We start from the raw sequence: 22,500 nt of genomic DNA on the forward strand, positions 1-22,500 counted from the left end.
GTGACCTCTTCCCAACAGGAGGGACTTGCTTTGTTTACCAAACAAGTGGATCTAAATTGATTTGGATTGCAAGTTATTGTTTTATAGTTTTTCAGTGCATCACCTCGGTGAGCTCCCATGTGATGCTGATGGTCCAGCAGAGTCCGTAGCTGCGGATGAGCAGAGCTTTCATAGCCCAACCCCAAAAATGACCCAGGGCGAAGATGTCAAAATGACTCAGGATCCGCTCCCAGGTGATGACATGACAGTTTACTGCATACTCCTGTGATTAAATTAAAGAAACAGATAAGAAAAAGCACACCAACACGGGGAGAACTCCACACAGAAATACCAACTGTCCCAGCTGGGACTCAAACCAGAGACCTTCTTGCTGTGATGCCACAGTGCTAACCACTGAGCCACCATGCCAACCCAACTAGTTATTTCTTGACTTAAATTTTTTATTTTATTAAAATTACAGGTTCTAAGCTATGTTTGTTAAAAATAAAGGTTTCTAGTATTATTGTTTTTATAATGAATGAAAAGCAAATGACGCTGATCTCCTCTCCTTTTTGGGTAATCAAAAAAATGGTCTGATCTGTGACTCAAAACCTGTAGTGTGATCTGAACCGGGAGATTTGTGATCCATTACACCACTACAATACACTGTTGGTTTTTCTTTTTAAAAGTTGGATGAGGACTCTAATAATCCTAAAGTCTCAGGCCATCCTTACAGACATGGAAACCTCTTACAGAAAGCCAGCATTATCTCTTTACTGTAATTAATCATAATTCAGTGGATTACAAATACACACACACACACACACACACACACGCTGAAGTAAGGGTTTCAGATCACACAGCTCAGACATAATCTGTGAGCTAGTGAACCGATACCGCTGCCGGCTGGAAAATTAATACGATTGTCTTGCTGTCACAGACAATCATGCTGGAAGTCACAGATTATGTGATAATGAGCACGCTTAATTGTTTATAGATTTAATTTTTTGGTTTCAGTTTTCCAATGCTACATGTTCAGTTAGTATAAATGACAATAAGCTTAATAAATAATAACCATAATACAGAATTTTACTATTATTATAATTATTCATTACTACTTTAAATTATTTTCCCTTTGGATTAGTCCCTTATTATTATTATTATTATTATTATTATTATTAATATATATAATTCATCAATAGTATTTAATATTTATAACTATATAATATTTTACTATAATAATAATTATTAAATATTCAACATATTAATTATATTATTACATATTAATTATATATATTAATTACTAAATAATAAATTTTTATATTTATAAATAACTATAATATTTTACTAATATTTTTATAATACAATTTTTTATTATATAGTAGTTAATATATGACTTATATATTTTATTATTTATTTTATATAAATATTTATGATATTATAATATACTATTTATAAATGAATAAATACATATAATTATAAAATATATATTTTATTAATAAAACAAAATATATAATATTCATAAATAAAAGTATATAATTTATTATTATTATTATTATTATTATTATTAAAAAATATATTATTAATAATTTTATTACTATTGCCATACATCTTGCAATTAGGAGCATTCTGAATCACATAACACTGATATTGCATTTCAAATCTAAGCTAACCTTAATGTAAAGACATTATATTGCAAGTGCAATTATAATTGCTTTTGTCCATTTTTAGCAAACAGTTATAGAGCTAATAATATGCCAAGAAATCTGAAATTTAATTGTGTTCATTTGAATTACTATATTTACCAACTGGATATCTGCAGTCTAAGAATTCAGAACACAAAATATCTGAAGTTTAAAAATGCGTCTATAAAAAATTCAGCCTTGAAAAATTCTGTTGTCTTAAATTTCATGTGTACAATATTCAAGTGATCAAATTCTAATTCAAACTAAAAAAATAAAATTCAAAACAATTTTTAACAGCATAAAAATTCAGATCTATTAAATTAAAATTGTCAATATTTCAAATGAACACAATTCAAAGACAGATTGTTTTGGCACATTATTAGCTCCATAAACAGCTAAATGACTTAAAGAAAACAGCCACTGCATGTCATGGAGTGTAGTTATTTAAAGCAAAGAGCTCTTGTCAGGCATTTTTAGCACAAGAATCCTTTGATATCACATTAAAAGACTCTATTTTAGGATCACAGTGCAGGCTCAAAATACTCTTTTACTGTCATGTGAAATCTTTATTCTAGACATCAGTTTCTGTCTTGAGATACGGGATTTCTCACCATCACGTCTGCTTCTCGTTTGGCGTAACGCAGATTTGGGTCGAGCCAATACAACAGCGCCTTCACCTGATCCCAGTTCAGGAAGATCAGGAACACCAGAAAGAGGAAATAAAGCACGCTGAGACCTAAAAATAAACCAATAAATCAAAATACTGCTGGTTATATCAGCAGAGCAGCAGATAAGACAAGACAAAAGAAAGATTTAACACACTCACCGAACACCATGCGCCATACAGAGGGATGAGGACGCGTGAAAGGACCTGAAAGTCACATGGATTTTTTTTTAGAAAAATTTTTGATTAATAAATACATATAATCATTAAAAATATTTTATTTATAAAACAAAATATATAATATTCATAAATAAATGTATATAATTTATTATTAATATTAATAATAATAATAATTTCAATAATAATAATAATAATAATAACAATAATAATTAATTAATAATAATTATAATAATAAAAAAATTATAATAATTTTAATAATAATAACAACAATAATAATAATAATAACAATAATAATAATAATTATTATTGTTATTATTATTTAATAATAATACATTTAATAATAATAATAAAAATAATTTAATAATAATAATAATTATTATTATTATTATTAATAATAATAATAAATGTATTACTAATTTTAATAATAATAATAATAATAATAATTTTAATAATGATTTTAATAATAAAATTTTCAATTGCATTAATATTTTTATTGTTATTACTATTGTATGAATTACTGGGATCTCATTTCAAAAACTTTGCATAGAAACCTTCCTAAAAGTGAACATACGCCAGAATACATGTTTATTTATTAATGCTTTTTACTATAATGTAATATAATATTAATTTATTCCTTTTCTTTTCGGCTTAGTCCCTTTATTAATCTGGGGTCGCCACAGTGGAATGAACTGCCAACTTATCCAGCATATGTTTTACTCAATATTCAGCTTTAGTTGTAAATACATAATCACACTGGTATAAATGTCTGCAGCAACTTCTGTTTCTCATGGAATGTTTTTATTTAAATGAGAGGAGGGGCCCAAAAATAAAACCCCACCCCCTACTCAATATTCAGTTTCAGTTGTAAATACATAATCACACTGCTCAAAGTCTGCAGTAACTTTTGTTTCACATTAATTTTTTTATTTAAATGAGAGGAGGGGCCCAAAAATAAAACGCCGCCCCTACTCAATATTCAGTTTCAGTTGTAAATACATAATCACACTGGTATAAAAGTCTGCAGCAACTTCTGTTTTACATGGATTTTTTTTATTTAAATGAGAGGATTGGCACAAAAATAAAACCCCGCCCCCTACTCAATATTCAGTTTTAGTTGTAAATACAGTCGCACTGATATAAATGTCTGCAGTAACTTCTGTTTCTCATGAATTTTTTATTTAAATGAGAGGGGGGGGGCACATAAATAAACCCCGCCCCTACTCAATATTCAGTTTTAGTTGTAAATACATAAACTGGAATAAAAGTCTGCAGCAATTTCTGTTTAACATGGAATTTTATTTAAATGAGAGGAGGGGCACATAAATAAAGCCCGCCCCCTACTCAATATTCAGTTTCAGTAGTAAATACATAATTACATTGGAATAAAAGTCTGCAGCAATTTCCAATTTATATTACCACTTTTTTAAACTAATTTAAACGGGACAAATTAGGCCATTTAACATGATATAAAATAAGTTTCTGATGTTTCTAGAGTGTGTATGTCAAGTGTCAGCTCAAAATACCACACGAATATTGCTTAACTCTATGAAACTGACCCTTTTAAGTCAAATTGTGGCATTTTGGTGACTGTCGCTTTAAACTCAAATGAGATTCTATTTTCAAAAGAGGGCGGAGCTACAAATGCCTGTGTGTCAGCATAGTGGCAGATTTAAAAACAAGACTAATGCCCTATGCTAATGAAGGAGAGATGGTCACCAGTGGGCGGGGCTTTCCCCCTCTGATGACACGTACAAAGGGAGAATGTCAATCAAAGTGTTTCTGCAGACTGTTTATATCAAGTCTGATTATAAAAACAGAATGAATTAATGTTTACCAGTAAAGACTGGATATATTCAAACACAACTGTGCTCAAACATGACCTCTTTAACAAAAGCATTTAGTGTAAGACGGTTACAATATTTGTTTCTACTGATAAATGACTGTACCGTTGGGAAAGGCGAGAACGCTGATAACAAGAAAGAAAGAGACGACCAGCAGCAAGCCCACACGCAGGTTCTTATCAGAGTCTCCATCGTCCCTGCCACAATAAAAAACATGAGGAACTGATAACATATCAGAGCCGTGACGATAGCGTCATTAAACTATAACATTTCACAGTGTCACCAGACTCACTGTCCTCACACCTCATTGGAGAATAGCTTAAACACACCTGGAGTATTCAGAATACAAATCATTTGATGACACAAAACACTAATCAGCTGTAGATACTTGAATTTAAAACTATTAGTTACTTTACAATGAGGTTTTATGGTGGCACGGTGACACAGTGGTTAGCACTGTGGCCTTACAGCAAGAAGGTCGCTGGTTTGAGTCCTGACTGGGCCAGTTGACATTTCTGTGTGGAGTTTGCATGTTCTCTCCGTGTTGACGTGGGTTTCCTCGGTGTTTCCCCCACAGTCCAAGACATGTGCCGTAGGTGAATTGGATTAATTAAATGGGCTGTAGTGTATGAGTGTGTGTGTGTGTGAATGAGTATGTATGAGTGTTTCCCAGTACTGGGTTGCAGCTGGAAGAGTACCTGCTGCGTAAATCATATGCTGGAATAATTGGCGGTTCATTCCGCTTAGGAGATCCCTGATAAATAAATGAACTAAGCTGAAGGAAAATAAATTAATAAAAATTGTTAAAGCAAAAGTGAGATGGCAACACATCTGAGCTCATAATAGGTTCGATTTTTCTGGTTAAAAAAACCCCTCAAAATTAGTCACTGAAAGCTATTAGCATGTCAAGTTAATGTGAACCTTTTAAATTTTCCCTTAGTTGTAACTTCTCAAGTAATTTAAAAAATGTCACTAGCAATAATTAAAGCAGAGTAGACAACACATATATGCCCATAATGTCTGAATTCATTCATTCAATCATTTTACTTAGGGGTAATTCCTTTATTCATCACAGCGGAATGAACCGCCAACTATTCCAGCATATGTTTTACACAACGACTGCTCTTCCAGCTGCAACCCAGTCCTGGTAAGCACCCATACACACTTACATTCACACACACATACACTACGGCCAATTCAGTTAATCAATTCACCTATGTGGGGACTGTGAGGGAAACCCACACCAACATGGGGAGAACATGCAAACTCCACACAGAAATGTCAACGGGCCCAGCCGGTACTCGAACCAGCGACGTTCTAGCTTGGAGGCAATTGTGCAACTCACTGCACCACTGTGACACACATAATAACTTTTTTTGGTGGTGAAATATAATAAATTAATAGATGCTGGTCAGATGTGTTCAGTCATAACAAACCTCATATTAAACTAAACAGTGTAAATGTTCCCATAATTAGCAACTAGTTTAAACTTTTCAAGTGATTTTGGTATGGATTTAGTTTGTTGACTATAATAACTGACATAGACAGGTGAATATATTACATTAATGACAATAGAAATATACACCGGCCACTTTATTAGGTACACCTTACTAGTACCAGGTTGGACCCCTTTTGCCTACAGAACTGCTTTAATCCTTCATGGCATAGAGTTAACAAGCTACTGGAAATATTCCTCAGAGATTTTGCTCCATATTGACATGATAGCATCACACAGTTGCTGCAGATTTGTTGGCTGCACATCCATGATGCCAATCTCCCGTTCCACCACATCACAAAGGCACTCCATTGGATTGAGCTCTGGTGACTGTGGAGGCCATTTGAGTACAGTGAATTCATTGTCATGTACAAGAAACCAGTCTGAGATGATTCACGCTTTATGACATGGTGCGTTATCCTGCTGCCATCAGAAGATGGAGACACTGTGCTCATAAAGGGATGGACATGGTCAGCAGCAATACTCAGGTAGGCTGTGGTGTTGACACGATGCTCAATTGGTATTAATGAGCCCAAAGTGTGCCAAGAAAATCTCCCCCACACCATTACACCACCACCACCAGCCTGAACCGCTGATACAAGGCAGGATGGATCCATGCTTTCATGTTGTTGACACCAAATTCTGACCCGACCATCTGAATGTGTCAGCAGAAATGGAGACTCATCAGAGCAGGCAACGTTTCTCCAATCCTCTATTGTTCAGTTTTGGTGAGCCTGTGTGAATTGTAGCCTCAGTTTCCTGTTCTTAGCTGACAGGAGCGGCACCCGGTGTGGTCTTCTGCTGCTGTAGCCCATCCGCCTCAAGGTTGGCCGTGTTGTGTGTTCAGAGATGCTCTTCTGCAGAGCTCGGTTGTAACGAGTGCTTATTTCAGTTACTGTTGCCTTTCTATCAGCTGGAACCAGTCTGGCCATTCTCCTATGACCATCAACAAGGCATTTGCGCCAACAGAACTGCCGCTCTCTGGATATTTTCTCTTACTCAGAGCATTCTCTGTAAACCCTAGAGATGGTTGTGCGTGAAAATCCCAGTAGATCAGCAGTTTCTGAATGACTCAGACCAGCCCATCTGGCACCAACAACCATGCCACATTCAAAGTCAGTTTGAACTGCAGCAGATCGTCTTGACCATGTCTACATGCCAGAATGCATTAAGTTGCAGCAATGTGATTGGCTGATGAGAAATTTGCGCTAACGAGCAGTTGGACAGGTGTACCTTATAAAGTGGCCGGTGAGTGTATCTATGCTTATTATGTCTAAATTAAAGGACTTAATTAAGCTTAAAACAAAGTTAACTAAACCAAATAACTGATAGTTTATTAAATAAATAATATATTTATTTTAGTTTTGTTTTCCTGGTAATATTTATTATAGGAAATGTACTCAGGTAGGTTGTAAAAAGTTTTACATCTACATCTTCATATCCCACAGTAGGATTTATCCGAAAATATCTGTAAAAACTACCAATATCATAACAATATCATGTCTTTTTTTCCGTGGTGAAATATAATAAATTAATATACGCTGGTCAGGTGTGTCCAATCATAACAAATCTGATGTTTACTCACCTGGTGAAAGCAAAGTACATTATGCTGACGACGGTGAATGACAGTAAAGTTATGGTGTGCGGTTTGTAGAAGAAGTCAATAGTGATGTCCTCCACTTGCTGCTCGTTTATCATCCGAAAGTGAAGTTTATAATCAGCATCATCTTTACTAAGCATCCTAGAGCCCTGACTGGGCGCCATGCTGGATCACTCACTGCTCTAGCCCAAACACAGCGAACTTCTGCGGCTTGATTCAGTCGCGCCTACAGCCAGGGTTGCCAGATCCTCGCAACAAACGGACAATATGCCACTCCCATACAGGTGAAATAAAAATTATTCACCCTCCTATGATTTTTTTTTTCTTTGAAAAATATTCCCCAAATGATGTTTAACAGAGCAAGGAATTTTTCATAATATTTCCTATAATATTTTTTCTTCTGGAGAAAGTCTTATTTGTTTTATTTTGGCTAGAATTAAAGCAGTTTTCATTTTTAAAACTATTTTAAGGTCAATATTATTAGCCCCCTTAAGCAATATTTGCTTTGGATAGTCTACAGAACAAACCACTGTTATACAATGACTTGCCTAATTACCCTAACCTGCCTAATTAACCCAGTTAAGCCTTTAAATGTCACTTAAAGCTGAATACTAGTATCCTGAAGAATATCTAGTCAAATACTATCTGCTGTCATCATGGCAAAGATTAAATAAATCAGTTATTAGAAATAATTATTACAACTATTATGGTTAGAAATGTGTTGGAAACAATCTTCTCTCTGTTAAACAAATAATATATACAGGGGGACTAATATTTCAGGAGGGCTAATAATTCTGTATATAGAGTTAATCATCTAAGATGTGTTAGAAATTGGGGGAAAATATAGTAATTTTATTTGTAAATAGTATTTCTGAATCTTTTAGTTTGTTTTTTTATTTACTTTTTTTAAAGGAAAAGAAAACCTATAAACTCATTTTTTGTATGAAAAGTTACTGTATATTAGTAATTATTATAAATATTCCTTATTAATTAAAGAAATCATCTTTTCTAGACTACAAAAATCCCTAGAATCATGTTCAAAGAAGGCAATTTGTTAATTTCCTGTAGTAAATATATCAAAACGTAATTTTTTATTAGTGATATGCATTGCTAAAAACTGGGCAAAGATGAATCACGATTAATCATGACCAAAATGAAGGTTTGTTTTGACATACTGTTTGTTTGTACTGTTTATATGTATATATAAAGCTACACATGCATGCATGTAATAATAATAATAATAATAATAATAATAATAATAATAATAATAATAATAATAATAATAATAATTCCTTACATTTATATAGCTCTTTTCTGGACACTCAAAGTGCTTTACACATTGGGGGGGGGGGGTGTGCAGCATCCACCTGGATGACGCGACGGCAACCATATTGCGCTAGACCGCACACCACCCACCAACTGATTGGTGGAGAGGAGACAGAGTGATGAAGGCAATTATGATATGGAGAGGGTTAGGAGGCCATGATGGACAGAGGCCAGTGGGAAAATTTGGCCAGGATATCAGGGTTAAACCCCTACATCCTGGAATTATTAACAACCACAGAGAGTCAGGACCTCAGTTTAACGTCTCGTCCGAAAGACGGCGCTCACTGAGCAGTATAGAGTCCCCTTCACTATACTGGGGCATGAGGACCCACACAGACCGCAGGTTGAGCGCCTCCTGCTGGCCTCACTAACATCACTTCTTTAATCCTATATTTGCTTCATATCTCTATCCACCATATCCTTGAGAAATTATTTATATTTAAACATAAAAATTGTATATGATATAAATTATATATAAATTTTAATATCAATGGCAAAAATTTTGTATAGCTGTATAGTATAATACGCACGCATCTTATGTCAAAACAAACTCATATTTACATGTGACTAATTGCAATTAATCTACCAAAAAATTATTTTGAGCAATATATTTTATTATTAATATTTAATTTTTATTTTCCCCATTGTGGTGTAAATATGCGGATTTGGCAACACAGCTCAACGCCCTGCTTCAGTGCTCCTGATTGGCTGATGAAGGCGTGACGCTGTATGAGTTTCTCCCATTCACAGGGCTCAGATTCAGGATGTTCACTGGAGGGCAGAGAGAAACTAAACCTTGAAGAAAAAACTGAGAGAAGCAACACCTCCATCTGCTGGCGGATATCACACAAGGAAACTGGACATTTGGAGAGAGATCTGATTTCAGATGTTCACTCACTGTCACTGATATCCTCTGTTTTTTTTGTTTGTTTGTTTTGTTTTAGTCCAATCCAAGAATATAGAAAAAAAAAAGGACTTTGATCTAAATCAGTAAACTGGCTATAAAATAAATCAGATTTAGTTTAAGTATGATTAAATTAAATGTATCTGTTCTTTCATTCATTTTCCTTAACCTTTGGTCCCTTTTACACAGTGGAATGAATTGCCAACTATTTCAGTGTAACCCTGCCAGTCCCACTGCACCCAACCTGCTCCGAGCTGGGACTGTAGCAGCAACCTTCCGCATGGGGGTCAGTTGCTCTACCAAAGAGGCTAAAGATGTTTTAAGCAGCGGATGCCCTTCCAGCCACAACCCAGGACTGGGAAGCACCCATACACACTCACATTCACACACTATGGCCAAGTTACTTCATTAATTCCCCTATAGCGCATGTGTTTGGACTGTGGGGGAAACTGGAACACCCGGAACCACGCCAACACAGGGAGAACATGCAAACTCCACACAGCCGGAACTTAAACCAGCAACCTTCTTGCTGTGAGGCCACAGTGCTAACCACTGAGACACCGTGTCACCATGTTAATGAAGCACCTGTCAAAAAACAATGCTTTGACATCATTATAACACATTATATCTCCATGTTTCTTCAACACCAAACACTGAGATAATTTCCTTTGACACGCTATGAAGCACAATTACAGGCCTGAATAGTGGATTATTCTCACAACCACACACACACATGCATTTTAATAAATATACATTCATCTGATGTAGATTAAGACTGAAGAAACTTTTTACTTTTTTTCTTTCTTGCTTTCTTTCTTTCTTTTTTTTAATTCAATTTAATTCAATTCAATTCCGTAATTGCTCTATTGGCATGACAAACTGCATCACATTTATAACGTTTACATTAAAAAAGAACATACATATATTAATATATACGTTAAAATAGACAGTAAATATTACTATTACTAAAATAAATAAATAAATGAATAAATAAAATTAAATAAAAAATTAAATCAGAAAATAATAAAATAAAATAAAATAAAACAAAATTAAAATATTTTTTTTCAAAAATACAAATAAAATACAAAAAAAAAAATAAAATACATAAATAAATAATTAAATAAATATAATAATTTAAAAAATAAATAAAATAATATTAATAAAAATCGTTTTCTCTTTTTCTTTCCTTCAATTTAATTCAATTTAATAATTGCTTTATTGGCATGACAAATGTATTGGCAAAGCATTTATAAAGTTTACATTAAAAAAAAGAACATACAGATATACTGAAAAAACATAATAAATGCAGTAAATACAACAAAAAATAATGGTAGTATTACTAAAATAAAAAATAAAAATAAATAAATAAATAAATAAATAAAGATAACAAAAATAAAATACAAATAAATAAATAATTACATAAATAAAAATCTTTTTTGTTTGTTTCTTTCAAATCTAAAAAATAATAAAAAAATAATAATAACAATAAAAAATCTAAATCTGTTGCTTCTATTTAATATAAAATCAAGGACCATCAATTAAAATGGAGGTAAGCCGTGTTTTATTTTGAGTCTTGGCAACAGCGCAGGTGACGTGACCTCTGGAATGGGGTCAGATTTATTGTAGCAACGAATCATAGCAACACAGAGAGTCCTTGACGACGAGCCGCAGGATTCTGATCATGTGCTGGAATGCGAATGATTGAAGAAGTTTATCCGGACCCGAGAACTTCAGAAGAGCCTCACAACCAGCGAGAGACGAACATGGGATGCGGGAGCTCCAGAATCACGGTGGTCGAGCCGGTGAAAACGAGCAATCTGAACGGAAATGAGGTGGGCTGAATTCCTTTAGTGTTCCGATTTCCAATTAGTCCAATATTAAGCACTCTGATGATCATCCTCATTAAAATATACTAGTCATGTAAAGTAAATACTGTCGTGCTTTTGACCCAATCTAACTTATAGTCAAGTAATGGTTGAATTAATCTGCTTTGGGAATTCAGTACTGCAATACACCACAGTTATGCTATAGTATTTTTATACTAAATACGCCACCGTTTACTGTAGTAAAACTTAAGTACACCTTTTAGTTAATACTACACTATAATTTAACATTAGCACTCGAGATGCAAATAAGATAGTACATTCTGTAGTGTTTTTGAACAATACTATAGTAGTACAGTATGCTGAAACATTCATTTACAAAGAGTCGTAAATACTGTAATATATTTATTCACTTCATAGTACACTGTAGTATACGCCAGTTTTCTAATTTAATGCTAATTTGTTCAGTTAAAGCTAGTTTGCTAATTTCAAGCCAGTTTGCTGTTTTAAAGCTTGATTGATCATTTAAAGCTAGTTTACTAATTATAGTTTGCTCATTTAAAGCCATTTATTAATTTTAAATCTCTAATGCTAGTTTGCTAATTTAAAAACCTGTTTGCTAATTTAAACCTTGTTTGCTTATTTAAAGCTAGTTTGCTCATTTTAGTTTGCTAATTTAAAGCCAGTTTCTTAATTTAAAGCCAGTTTGCTAATTTAAAGCTAGTTTGCTCATTTAAAGCCAGTTTCTTAATTTAAAGCCAGTTTCTTAATTTAAAGCCAGTTTGCCAATTTAAAGGTAGTTTGCTAATTTAAAGCCAGTTTGCTAATTTAAACCCAGTTTCTTAATTTAAAGCCAGTTTGCTAATTTAAAGCTAGTTTTTTTAATTTAAAGCCAGTTTTTTTTTGTATTTAAAGCCAGTTTGCTAATTTAAAGCCAGTTTGCTAATTTAAAGCTAGTTTTTTGATTTAAAGCCAGTTTGCTAATTTAAAGCCAGTTTTTTAATTTAAAGCCAGTTTGCTAATTTAAAGCCAGTTTCTTAATTTAAAGCCAGTTTGCTAATTTAAAGCTAGTTTTTTAATTTAAAGCCAGTTTGCTAATTTAAAGCTAGTTTTTTTAATTTAAAGCCAGTTTTTTTGTATTTAAAGCCAGTTTGCTAATTTAAAGCCAGTTTGCTAATTTAAAGCTAGTTTTTTGATTTAAAGCCAGTTTGCTAATTTAAAGCCAGTTTTTTAATTTAAAGCCAGTTTGCTATATTAAAAACAGTTTCTTAATTTAAAGCCAGTTTGCTAATTTAAAGCCAGTTTTTTAATTTAAAGCTAGTTTGCTAATTTAAAGCCAGTTTCTTAATTTAAAGCCAGTTTGCTAATTTAAAGCTAGTTTTTTTATTTAAAGCTAGTTTGCTAATTTAAAGCCAGTTTTTTAATTTAAAGCCAGTTTGTTAATTTAAAGCCAGTTTCTTAATTTAAAGCCAGTTTGCTAATTTAAAGCCAGTTTGCTAATTTAAAGCCAGTTTCTTAATTTAAAGCCAGTTTCTTAATTTAAAGCCAGTTTGCTAATTTAAAGCCAGTTTGCTAATTTAAAGCCAGTTTCTTAATTTAAGGCCAGTTTCTTAATTTAAAGCCAGTTTTTTAATTTAAAGCCAGTTTCTTAATTTAAAGCTAGTTTGCTAATTTAAAGCTAGTTTATTTAAAGCCAGTTTGCTCATTTAAATCCAGTTTTTAAATTTAAAGCCAGTTTGTTAATTTAAAGCCAGTTTGTTAATTTAAAGCCAGTTTCTTAATTTAAAGCCAGTTTGCTAATTTAAAGCTAGTTTGTTAATTTAAAGCCAGTTTCTTAATTTAAAGCCAGTTTGCTAATTTAAAGCTAGTTTGCTCGCTTAAATTATTCTCTGTTAATTTAAAGCCAGTTTGTTAATTAAAAGCTTGCTTGTTAATTTAAAGACATTTATTAATCTTAAATCTCTAAATGTAGTTTGCTCATTTAAAGCTTGTTTGCTAATTTAAAGCCAGTTCACTCATTTAAAGCTTGTTTGCTAATTTAAAGCTAGTTTGCTCATATAAAGACAGTGTGATCAAAGCCTGTTTGCTAAATTAAAGCATGTTTGCTAATAAAAGCTAGTTTTCTAATTTAAAACCAGTTTGCTAATTTAAAGCTGGTTTACTTATCCAAAATCTTTCTCCAACCAGCCTCACTGCATCACAAGAACACACCTAGTAAACCACTTAGGCTGTCAATGTTTCACAATATGCACACTGATATGTGTGTGTTGTTTTGTAGACGGACACTCTACAGTTTGATGTGGCTCAGGGAGGATCGCGTGGTGACTCCGCCATCTCCAAAATGACCATAGACAGTGGAGTCAGTCTGGATGCAGCAGAGGCGGCAGGTCTACCTGGAACTGTACCTAGACTACTACCACAACTGCAAGGTTAACAGGATAAGCTGTTTCTGTAGTACAATAAAGGGTGTACTATAGTAAAAAACTAAAGTATTTATTACAGTTTAAAGTTTGCTCATTAAAGCTTGTTTGCTAATTAAAGCTTGTTTACTTATTTAAATTGCCTAAAAGGCAAAGGTAATCCCTTAAATTACTCTTCCAGTGCTTATGACATTTAATTACTGTAACTAGTTGATACTTAGTAACTCATTACACACACGATTGATCAAGAATTAAAAATATGGAGGAAGTTAAATCGTATAAAAGTAGGATATAGTAAATAAAAATAACTCTAATATTCATTTTCGTCTGGAATGTTGTGTGAAATGCAGCCCAGACCCCAGGACACAGCGAGGAGAGACCTGAGTCCAGTGAGATCCTGGAACAGCTTCTGGCTCAGGGAATCATTCCAGCTCAACCCAAACACGGAGAAAGTGGACAATCCTACAACATCATGGTGAGCGCTGGCATGTTTCACTCTTTAAATATGCAAGATTTACATATTGCTGCTTTGATTTATTAATTATTAACTTTTTACCATCTGAAATCAACCCTTTAAGGCAAGACTGTAAAAAAATAATTTTAATTTATTTTATTTTATTTATTTTTTTTATTTAATTTAATTTAATTTTATTTTAATTTAATTTAATTTAATTTAATTTAATTTAATTTAATTTAATTTAATTTAATTTAATTTAATTTAATTTAATTTAATTTAATTTAATTATTCTTTCCATTTAAATTTTTACATTTATTTTTTTATTTTATTTATTTATTTATATTTAACTTGTTTGATTTATACATCACATTTGTTGTGTATTATGGTTTAATAAAATGTATATAATGGGGACACGGTGGCTCAGTGGTTAGCATTGTCACCTGACAGCAGGAACGTCGCTGGTCCCGGCTGGGTCCGTCGGCATTTCTGTGTTGAGTTTGCATGTTCTCCCCGTGTTGGCGTGGGCTTCCTCTGGGTGCTCCGGTTTCCCGCACAGTCCAAACACATGTGCTATAGGGCAGGGGTTCCCAAACTTTACAGGCCGCGACCCCCAAAATGACAATGCCAGTGACTCGTGACCCCCAATATTCTCTGAGGTGGTTATAAATACAGATACCTTGCATGCAATGGCACACACACACCAATGGACCCAAGTCTATTCTTCTTTTAATTTTTATTTTATGTATGAGAGTTGTAAATGGGCCACAAAGTTTAACCAGGTGTTATGAAATCTGCTGCATCTGCACTATTGCTGTGTCTTTAATACAATGCAATTACCCCAGGGGTTGCAATCCAATAGAAGTAGTAACTATAAGCTACTATAGTAACTATATATGGTATAAACGACTATTTTTTTCTCTTCAGAAGGTTATGGATAAATATGGTAATTCTTATGGTTTAATAAAAATAAATAGATTTTTGGAAACCACCAGGCGACCCCCCTTCATTGTCCCGCGACCCCTCGGGGGGTCCCGACCCCCACTTTGAGAACCATTGCTATAGGGGAATTGAATAAACTAAATTGGTCATAGTGTATGAGTGCAAAATGAATGTTTATGGGGGTCTCCCAGTTCTGGGTTACAGCTGGAAGGTGGCCCAGGTAGCAGAGAATTCTTGCCCAGATTTGGCATAAAGCTGGCACAGCAGGCATTCGTCCGGCACTGGCATTCGGCAGGTTTGGCTGAGGTGGCATCGTCATACAGGCCGGCACTCAAGACTTGGGCCAGATATAATGTAGTATTTGGCCCAGATGTACAAAATGTATATGTGGGCCACGTAAGTTTGACCCACTTTTAAAATGCATTTAAATTATTTTTGAGTAAAGAAAAAGTTCTTCCAATCAGGTCGTTTCATGAAAAAGCACAGCCATAAAGCGAAATCTTCATGGGTTTATAAAAAAACATTGCAGTGACACATCTATATATCTGGCCCAGTTCAGGCCCAGTTATGGGTTATTAACTTGGCTGAGACTTGGCCCAGATATAGTCTATGTTTGTGAAACACCGTCGGTCCTACACCACCCAACCCGCTTCGAGCTGGCATCGATCCGGCGACCTTCCGCATGGGAGTTGGTTGCTTTAACAAGGAGGCTAAAGACTATGGCCTTTAGCATCTGTCGCTAGAGCACCTTTAAAGGTCAGAGGAGTGAGGTTTAACTTCACAGCACTCACTAGCTGGCCTCCGCTACACTCACCTCCCTAAACCTCACTCCCATCAGGGTCACGGCACCAATGTAATGCCACCGGTTTCACTCCACCCAACCCGATCCGAGCTGGTATTGAACCAGCAACCTGCCGCATGGAAGTCGGTTGCTCTACCAAGGCAGCTAAAGACCATGGCCTCTAGTGTCTGTCGCTAGAGCACCTTTAGACGTCAGAGGAGTGAGGTTTACCTGTACAGCACTCACTAGCTTGCCTCCATTACACTTGCCTCTTGTATTGAAGCCAGACTTGGTCCAGTCATGTACCGTAATTCACTGCGGCATGTGGGCCAAGCAAATGCTGATGGTGTGGGCCAGATCTGGGCCAGATAAATTTTGCTATGGGGGTTTCTTCATATCTTTTTTAGCATTCTCAAGCTTTTACAGTCAAATTACAGTCTGATACATGTGATCGTATCTTTAGCCAATCATTATTCCAAAATAACTCTCATGACTGTGTCAATGTCCTGTTTATTTAGATTAGTAATGATCTATAGTTGATTAATCCACTGGAAAATGAATGTGTCAGTGCTTTGTACAAATATCCTGCTTTTATTAGAGCGTTCATGTAGTGTGTGTGTTTGCACAATTGTTTTTGTTACACTGCGACAAATATGAATAATGTGTGTGTGTGTTAGATGGATGACGCTGGAAAAGCCAGAAGCAGACCACCCGCTCGGCTGGAGTCTCTGAAAACACGCAAAGAACAAGAGATCACCAAAAAAGAGGACATCGAGATGAAGATGAGACTAGTGGAGGAGAGGAGAAAGGTGAAGCACAAACACCAGCAATCACCAGTCATTTGCTTTATTAGGTTGATTTAAGGTCTGGCAGAGAATAATAACAATGTAAATATACAGTGTTAGGCTTCATACTGCAATTTATACAAGATAACACCCTTTAGTTGCTATATTATTGTTCAAAAACACTGGTATTTACTATAAATTACAAATTAGGAATCAGATAATTCGTTTTTACTTTTGTTGCACTCATTCGTAGCTTAGCATTATGATCAATGGCATAATCTTCTGTTTTCAGGAGAGAGAGGAGGACCTGAAGCGCAGGTTGCGGATTAAATCAGCCCGTCCTCGTAGCTCTGCCCCAGTGAACTCGGAAGGAAAGCTCGACCCAGAGGAGCTGCTCCATTCTGAACAACTTCCAGTCCCAATCAGAACCAAACATGGAGAATCTGAGGACCACACACTCACTGATTCACCAGAACTGGAGAACGACTCTACCTTCCAGCAGAACGCAGACACAGATGAGGGCTTTTAAATCTACACATACAGGTTAAAGGGATAGTTCACGCATGAAATTAACATTTACAGCTAATTTACTCACATTCCAGGCTATTGAAGATGACTTCTTTTCGTCAGTAGAACATTAAAAGTGCAGTTTGTAGGACTGACATCTAGTGGTTAATTAGGTATTGCAGTCCAAATTTAAAATATAGGAAAGGGTTTTTTCACCTGGCCCTTTTATTGTGCTGAAATATAATTTGGTAAACTGGTAGTGGGCTGGTTATAGAGACCAAGACATATATTTCAACATGGAACTCACATTTCCAAAGTATAATAACTGACTTTAACATTGTTTTTTCAGATAAACAAGTCTTTTCACACTGCAAAATAAACGCTTTTCTTTTTTTTTTGTCTTATTTTTAGTCTAAATATCTAAAAATTCCTAAATCAAGAAGCAAAAAAATTCTCGTATTAAGTTTTTCCTTAAAACAGGCAAAATAATCTGACAATGTGGGAAGCAAAACAATGTTGTTCTTCGTTTTGCCCACTAGTAGGAACTATATAAACGAGCTTATTGAGCTTATTCCTCTGGATGCACGGTGGCACAGTCAGTAGCACGTTCGTTTCGCAGCAAGAAGGTTGCTGGTTCAAGCCTCGGCTGGGTCAGTTGGCGTTTCTGCGTGGAGTTTGCATGTTCTCCCCGTGTTGGCGTGGGTTTCCTCTGGGTACTCTGGTTTCCTCACAGTCCAAACACATGCGCTATAGAGGAATTGAGTAGACTATATTGTCCGTAGTGAATGAGTGTGTGTGGATGTTTCCCAGTGATGAGTTGGCGCTGGAAGGGCATCCGCTGCGTAAAATATAAATAATATATTATGAAAAATATATTTTAAAAGACATATAAAAATAATATATTGGATAAGATGGCGGTTCATTCCGCTGTGGGGACCCCTGATTAATAAAAGGTACTAAGCTGAAAAGAAAGAAGAAATTATTCTTTGTTTTATTTAATATTAACCTCATTTAATGAGAATGGTAGGCACGATGTTTACAGCAGAAGACTATTCTTGGTTTAATTTTGGAGGTCGCACTTGGAGTCTCTATGTTCAGTCGTGGTCTTTATTTTTAATGTACATGTGTAAAGGTGTCAATCTGCTGCAACTAACACTATTGCTGTCATAAATCTAGCATAATAACCCTAAGGGTCACAATCCAATGCAAAAAATAATTAAAAGGCTAATGACTTTTTATTTGCATGTTTTTTTTAATGTAATTATTGAATAATAGTTTTATCTTCTTCAGGTTATGGATAAAATATGGTAATTCCAATAGTAAAAAAAAAAAAAAATATATATATATATATATATATATGATATTTTTAGAAATCACCAAGTGACCCCACTTATTGTGTCCCAAGGTGTCCCGACCCCCAATTTTGGGAGCTACTTGTCTAGAAAATGCTTCTTAATTTAAGGATTTTTAGATATTTGGACTAGAAACTACAAAAAAAGAAAACATGCTAAAAAAAGCATTTTTTGCAGTGCACTTAGCATGTTTCTTAAATATGTGCAATATATACTGTACATGTTATGGTATTTGTATACTTTAGAAGAGTCAAAAACTCACATACAGCACTTTAAAAATAATATTCTTAGCTGAATTCGTGGTCTTTGGTCATTTGTATAATGCAAGTCAATGGTGACCCGTTTTTGACATTAAAAATAAACTCATGGAAACAAGTTCAAATCAATCCCACTGGCTCTTAATGACACACAGAGGTCTAACGAAGAGAAACGATCACTCTGTGCAAGAAATTGAGCATAATTTACAGTATTATTAGCTTAATAACACTCATGCATTCGGGGAACTATTTTCCCAGGCTGTGGATTAAAGCTAATAATGTTGTAAATATTGTTTAATTTCTTGCACAGAGCGATTGTTTCACTTCATAAGACCTCAGTGTGTCTTTAGGAGCCGCAGGGATTATTTTTTTACATGTTTATATGCTTTTATTTTCCATCTCAAAAAAACGAGTCACCATTGACTTGACTGTATGACTGTATGTAAGCTAAAAATACTCTACTGACGAAAAATGCCACATGCAATTTCAATGGCATCAGGGCGAGTAAAAGATCTGTACATTTTAATTTTTGGGTGAACTGTCCCTTTAAATTTCCTGTATATTCAGAGCATTGCACACGCACTTTACATGTCATTAAAAGTCGTTTATTTTCTTACAGGGTATGGCTCAGATCAAGCAATGACCGTGTGTTTTATAATAGAGTGATAGATAGGAAGATGTGGAAATATGTGCCTAATTAGTATAAGCAGTAGAAGAATAGGTTATGAATCGGGTACAGTACTGAAGTGAGTTGCCAATGTGATATTTTCATCACTGTTGTGAGTTATGAGTCTTAAGAGTATAATATTGTACTATATATATATATATATATAGACTCACACACACACACACACACACAGTTGAAGAATTATTAGCCCCCCTTTAAATTTTTTTCTCTTTTTTAAATATTTTCCAAATGATGTTTAACAGAGCAAGGAAATGTTCACAGTATGTCTGATAATGTTTTTTCTTCGGGAGAAAGGCTTGTTTGTTTTATTTCGACTAAAATAAAAGCAGTTCTTAAGTTTTTAAACGCCATTTTAAGGTCAATATTATTAGCCCCTTTAGGCTATTTTTTTACGACTGTCTACAGAACAAACCATCGTTATACAATAACTTGCCTAATTACCCTAACCTGCCTAGTTAACCTAATTAACCTAAACCTAAACATAGTTAAGTCTTTAAATGTCACTTTAAGCTGTATAGAAGTGTCTTGAAGAATATCTAGTCTAATATTATTTACTGTCATCATGACAAAGATAAAATAAATCCGTTATTAGAGATGAGTTATTAAAACTATTATGATTAGAAATCTTGAACAGAAATCATGTTAGAAATCATGTTGAAAAAATCTGCTCTCTGTTAAAGAGAAAACGAGGGAAAAAATAAATACGGGGCTAATAAATCAGGGGGCTAATAGTTCTGACTTCAACTGTATATATATATATATATATATATATATATATATATATATATATATATATATATATATATATATATATATATATATATATATATTAGGGATGTAACGGTATTAAAATTTCACGATACGGTAATACCTCGGTATGAATGGCACGGTACGTGTTACGATAACCAGCGATCATTCACTGGAGATCGCTGGTTTCCTCTATCATCATTACTTCACTTCCGCATTCCTCAGGACTACATTTCATACATGCATTTCTTCCAATCACGCACGCCTGGTCACTCATCTTCCTGATTACATCACCAGCTGAAACCTGTCACAGACTGAGATTACACACAGTATTTAAGCAGCACACACACTCATTCACTTTGCCGAGTCTTGTTTACTGTTTAGTGACATTTCAACGCGTTTCTCCCTGTCTTGTTTCTCCGTGTCTGAACCTAGCTTTGTATCCTAGTTATCCTGTTTAGCCGCCAGCCTTTCGACCTTTTGCCTGTTTACCGACTTCGACTCTGTATTTGCCCATATATGCCTGTTCATACCTGTTTTGACCATTGCTTGCCTGACCAACGAATAAACCTGCATTTGGATATTACCTTCAGTTGTTTGAATCTATCCCGAATCACAACAGAACGGTATTTATTGAATCATTTAAAGGAAAAACAAAACTATTGAAGACACTCGAAAAAAGTGCTACAATGTTCAGGTTACCTCAACACTGAACAAATCAATGACATACAAATGATCTATCTGTAAACTTTCAAACAGGAACTTAAATTATTCAATTTTAATAACAAAAAATTTAAATACAATTTAAATACAAAAAAAACACCACTCGAAAGGACAAGCCATGAGTGAGATAGGGGTCTCTTGGTGGTTCAAGTCAATGTCTCCATCATTCTGAGCAGTGTGCTGTGTTCTGCAGTCCCCTTGACTAAAAGAATCCCCATCATGTTAGTCGTATTCCCGACTTGTATTTCAGCACAGTCTGGCAGTGCCTGCATGCCCTTTTTTCTGTCACCTTTTCTTCTTTCTTATTTCTTTTCAGCGAGAAACTGAAATGCTTCCACACATCTGATTTAAAACCCGCTTTAGGTTCGACCATTTTTAGCTCTTTTTCTTTGCCGCTACTAGCAGCACCCTCCATTTCTGCATTACTGGATCTGTAGCGACAACAGACCGCAAAGGATGATGGCCACGCCTGGGCTGATGAAAATTGTAGTTTCCGCTACCTCCCATTCACTCCATTCGCCTGAGCAAACTTTTCACCAAAAGACCCATGATTCATTGAGTCACAACCACGGTAATATTGAAAGAAATTGCTATTGCGGTATGACGGTATTTACAATATTGTTACATCCCTAATATATATATATATATATATATATATATATATATATATATATAATTAAAGACAAATATATTAGCCCTCCTGTGAATAGTTTTTTTTTTTTTTTTATATATCTTTTAAGTACAGCAAGGACATTTTTCACAGTATTTTCTATTATATTTACATTCTGGAGAATGTCTTATTTGTTTTCTTTAGGCTGGAATAATACAAACTTGCCAAGGTCATTATTATTAGCCCCCTTAAAATTATTATTGTTTGATTGGCTACAGAACAACCTACTGTAAAGTGCCTAGTTAACCTAATTAACCTAGTTATACCTTAAACTTCAGCCACTTTAACTTAAATACCACTATATTGCAAAATAACTAGTTAAATTTTATCTGGTGTTATAATGGCAATGGCAAAAGCTATTAGTCATAAGAAATTAGTTAATAAACTGTTATCTTAAAAATGTGTTAGGACTTTTATAATATTATTAAATTCACATGAGGGCTAATGAGTCCTCAGCTGTATATGTTATTCAGTAATTTGTGGCAGTAAGATTTTTTTAATGGAATTATTTGATCAAAAATATATTAAAAGTACAATGAAATGTTAAATATCATGAAAATGTTATTGCAATTCAATTTTCTGTGTATTTTAACCTCACTTTTTATTCTGTTAACACTTTATTTTGATGGTCCCCATTGCACATTTTGATGACTAAAAGTTGCATTGCAACTACATGC

The 22,500-nt window shown here is 34.4% G+C and overlaps 2 protein-coding genes across 17 annotated transcripts in view; one reads left to right on the forward strand and one right to left on the reverse strand.

Annotated features, from left to right (window-relative positions):
• The window catches only part of ptdss1b (phosphatidylserine synthase 1b), a 29,342-nt gene extending 21,709 nt beyond the window's left edge, over positions 1-7,633 (reverse strand). For all 15 annotated transcript variants that reach the window (XM_088651552.1, XM_088651554.1, XM_088651553.1 and 12 more), the window contains exons 1-5: positions 7,430-7,633; positions 4,455-4,546; positions 2,491-2,535; positions 2,276-2,400; positions 104-262 (exon numbers count right to left, since the gene is read on the reverse strand). In XM_088651552.1, coding sequence (XP_088507678.1) covers positions 104-262; positions 2,276-2,400; positions 2,491-2,535; positions 4,455-4,546; positions 7,430-7,608 — 600 coding nt within the window. In that variant the 5' untranslated portion in view covers positions 7,609-7,633. The remainder of the gene's footprint in view (positions 1-103; positions 263-2,275; positions 2,401-2,490; positions 2,536-4,454; positions 4,547-7,429) is intronic.
• Positions 7,634-11,309: 3,676 nt separating this feature from the next.
• On the forward strand, positions 11,310-19,616 carry stmnd1 (stathmin domain containing 1). Of its 2 annotated transcripts, XR_015945508.1 has the most exons (6): positions 11,310-11,506; positions 13,776-13,926; positions 14,268-14,392; positions 16,772-16,903; positions 17,172-17,796; positions 18,858-19,616. XR_015945508.1 is itself a non-coding variant. In XM_088651557.1 (5 exons), the coding sequence occupies exons 1-5, from the start codon at positions 11,366-11,368 to the stop codon at positions 17,406-17,408; spliced, it is 786 nt and encodes a 261-aa protein (XP_088507683.1). In that variant the 5' UTR covers positions 11,310-11,365; the 3' UTR covers positions 17,409-18,708. The 2 variants fall into 2 exon arrangements, 1 of the variants encoding a protein (XP_088507683.1); XM_088651557.1 differs by lacking the exon at positions 18,858-19,616 and having other exon boundaries at positions 17,172-18,708.
• The last annotated feature ends 2,884 nt before the right edge of the window (positions 19,617-22,500 follow it).

This window comes from Danio rerio, chromosome 19, assembly GCF_052040795.2.
Source record: "Danio rerio strain M-AB ecotype USA chromosome 19, GRCz13ab, whole genome shotgun sequence".
NCBI classification, from domain to species: domain Eukaryota; kingdom Metazoa; phylum Chordata; class Actinopteri; order Cypriniformes; family Danionidae; genus Danio; species Danio rerio.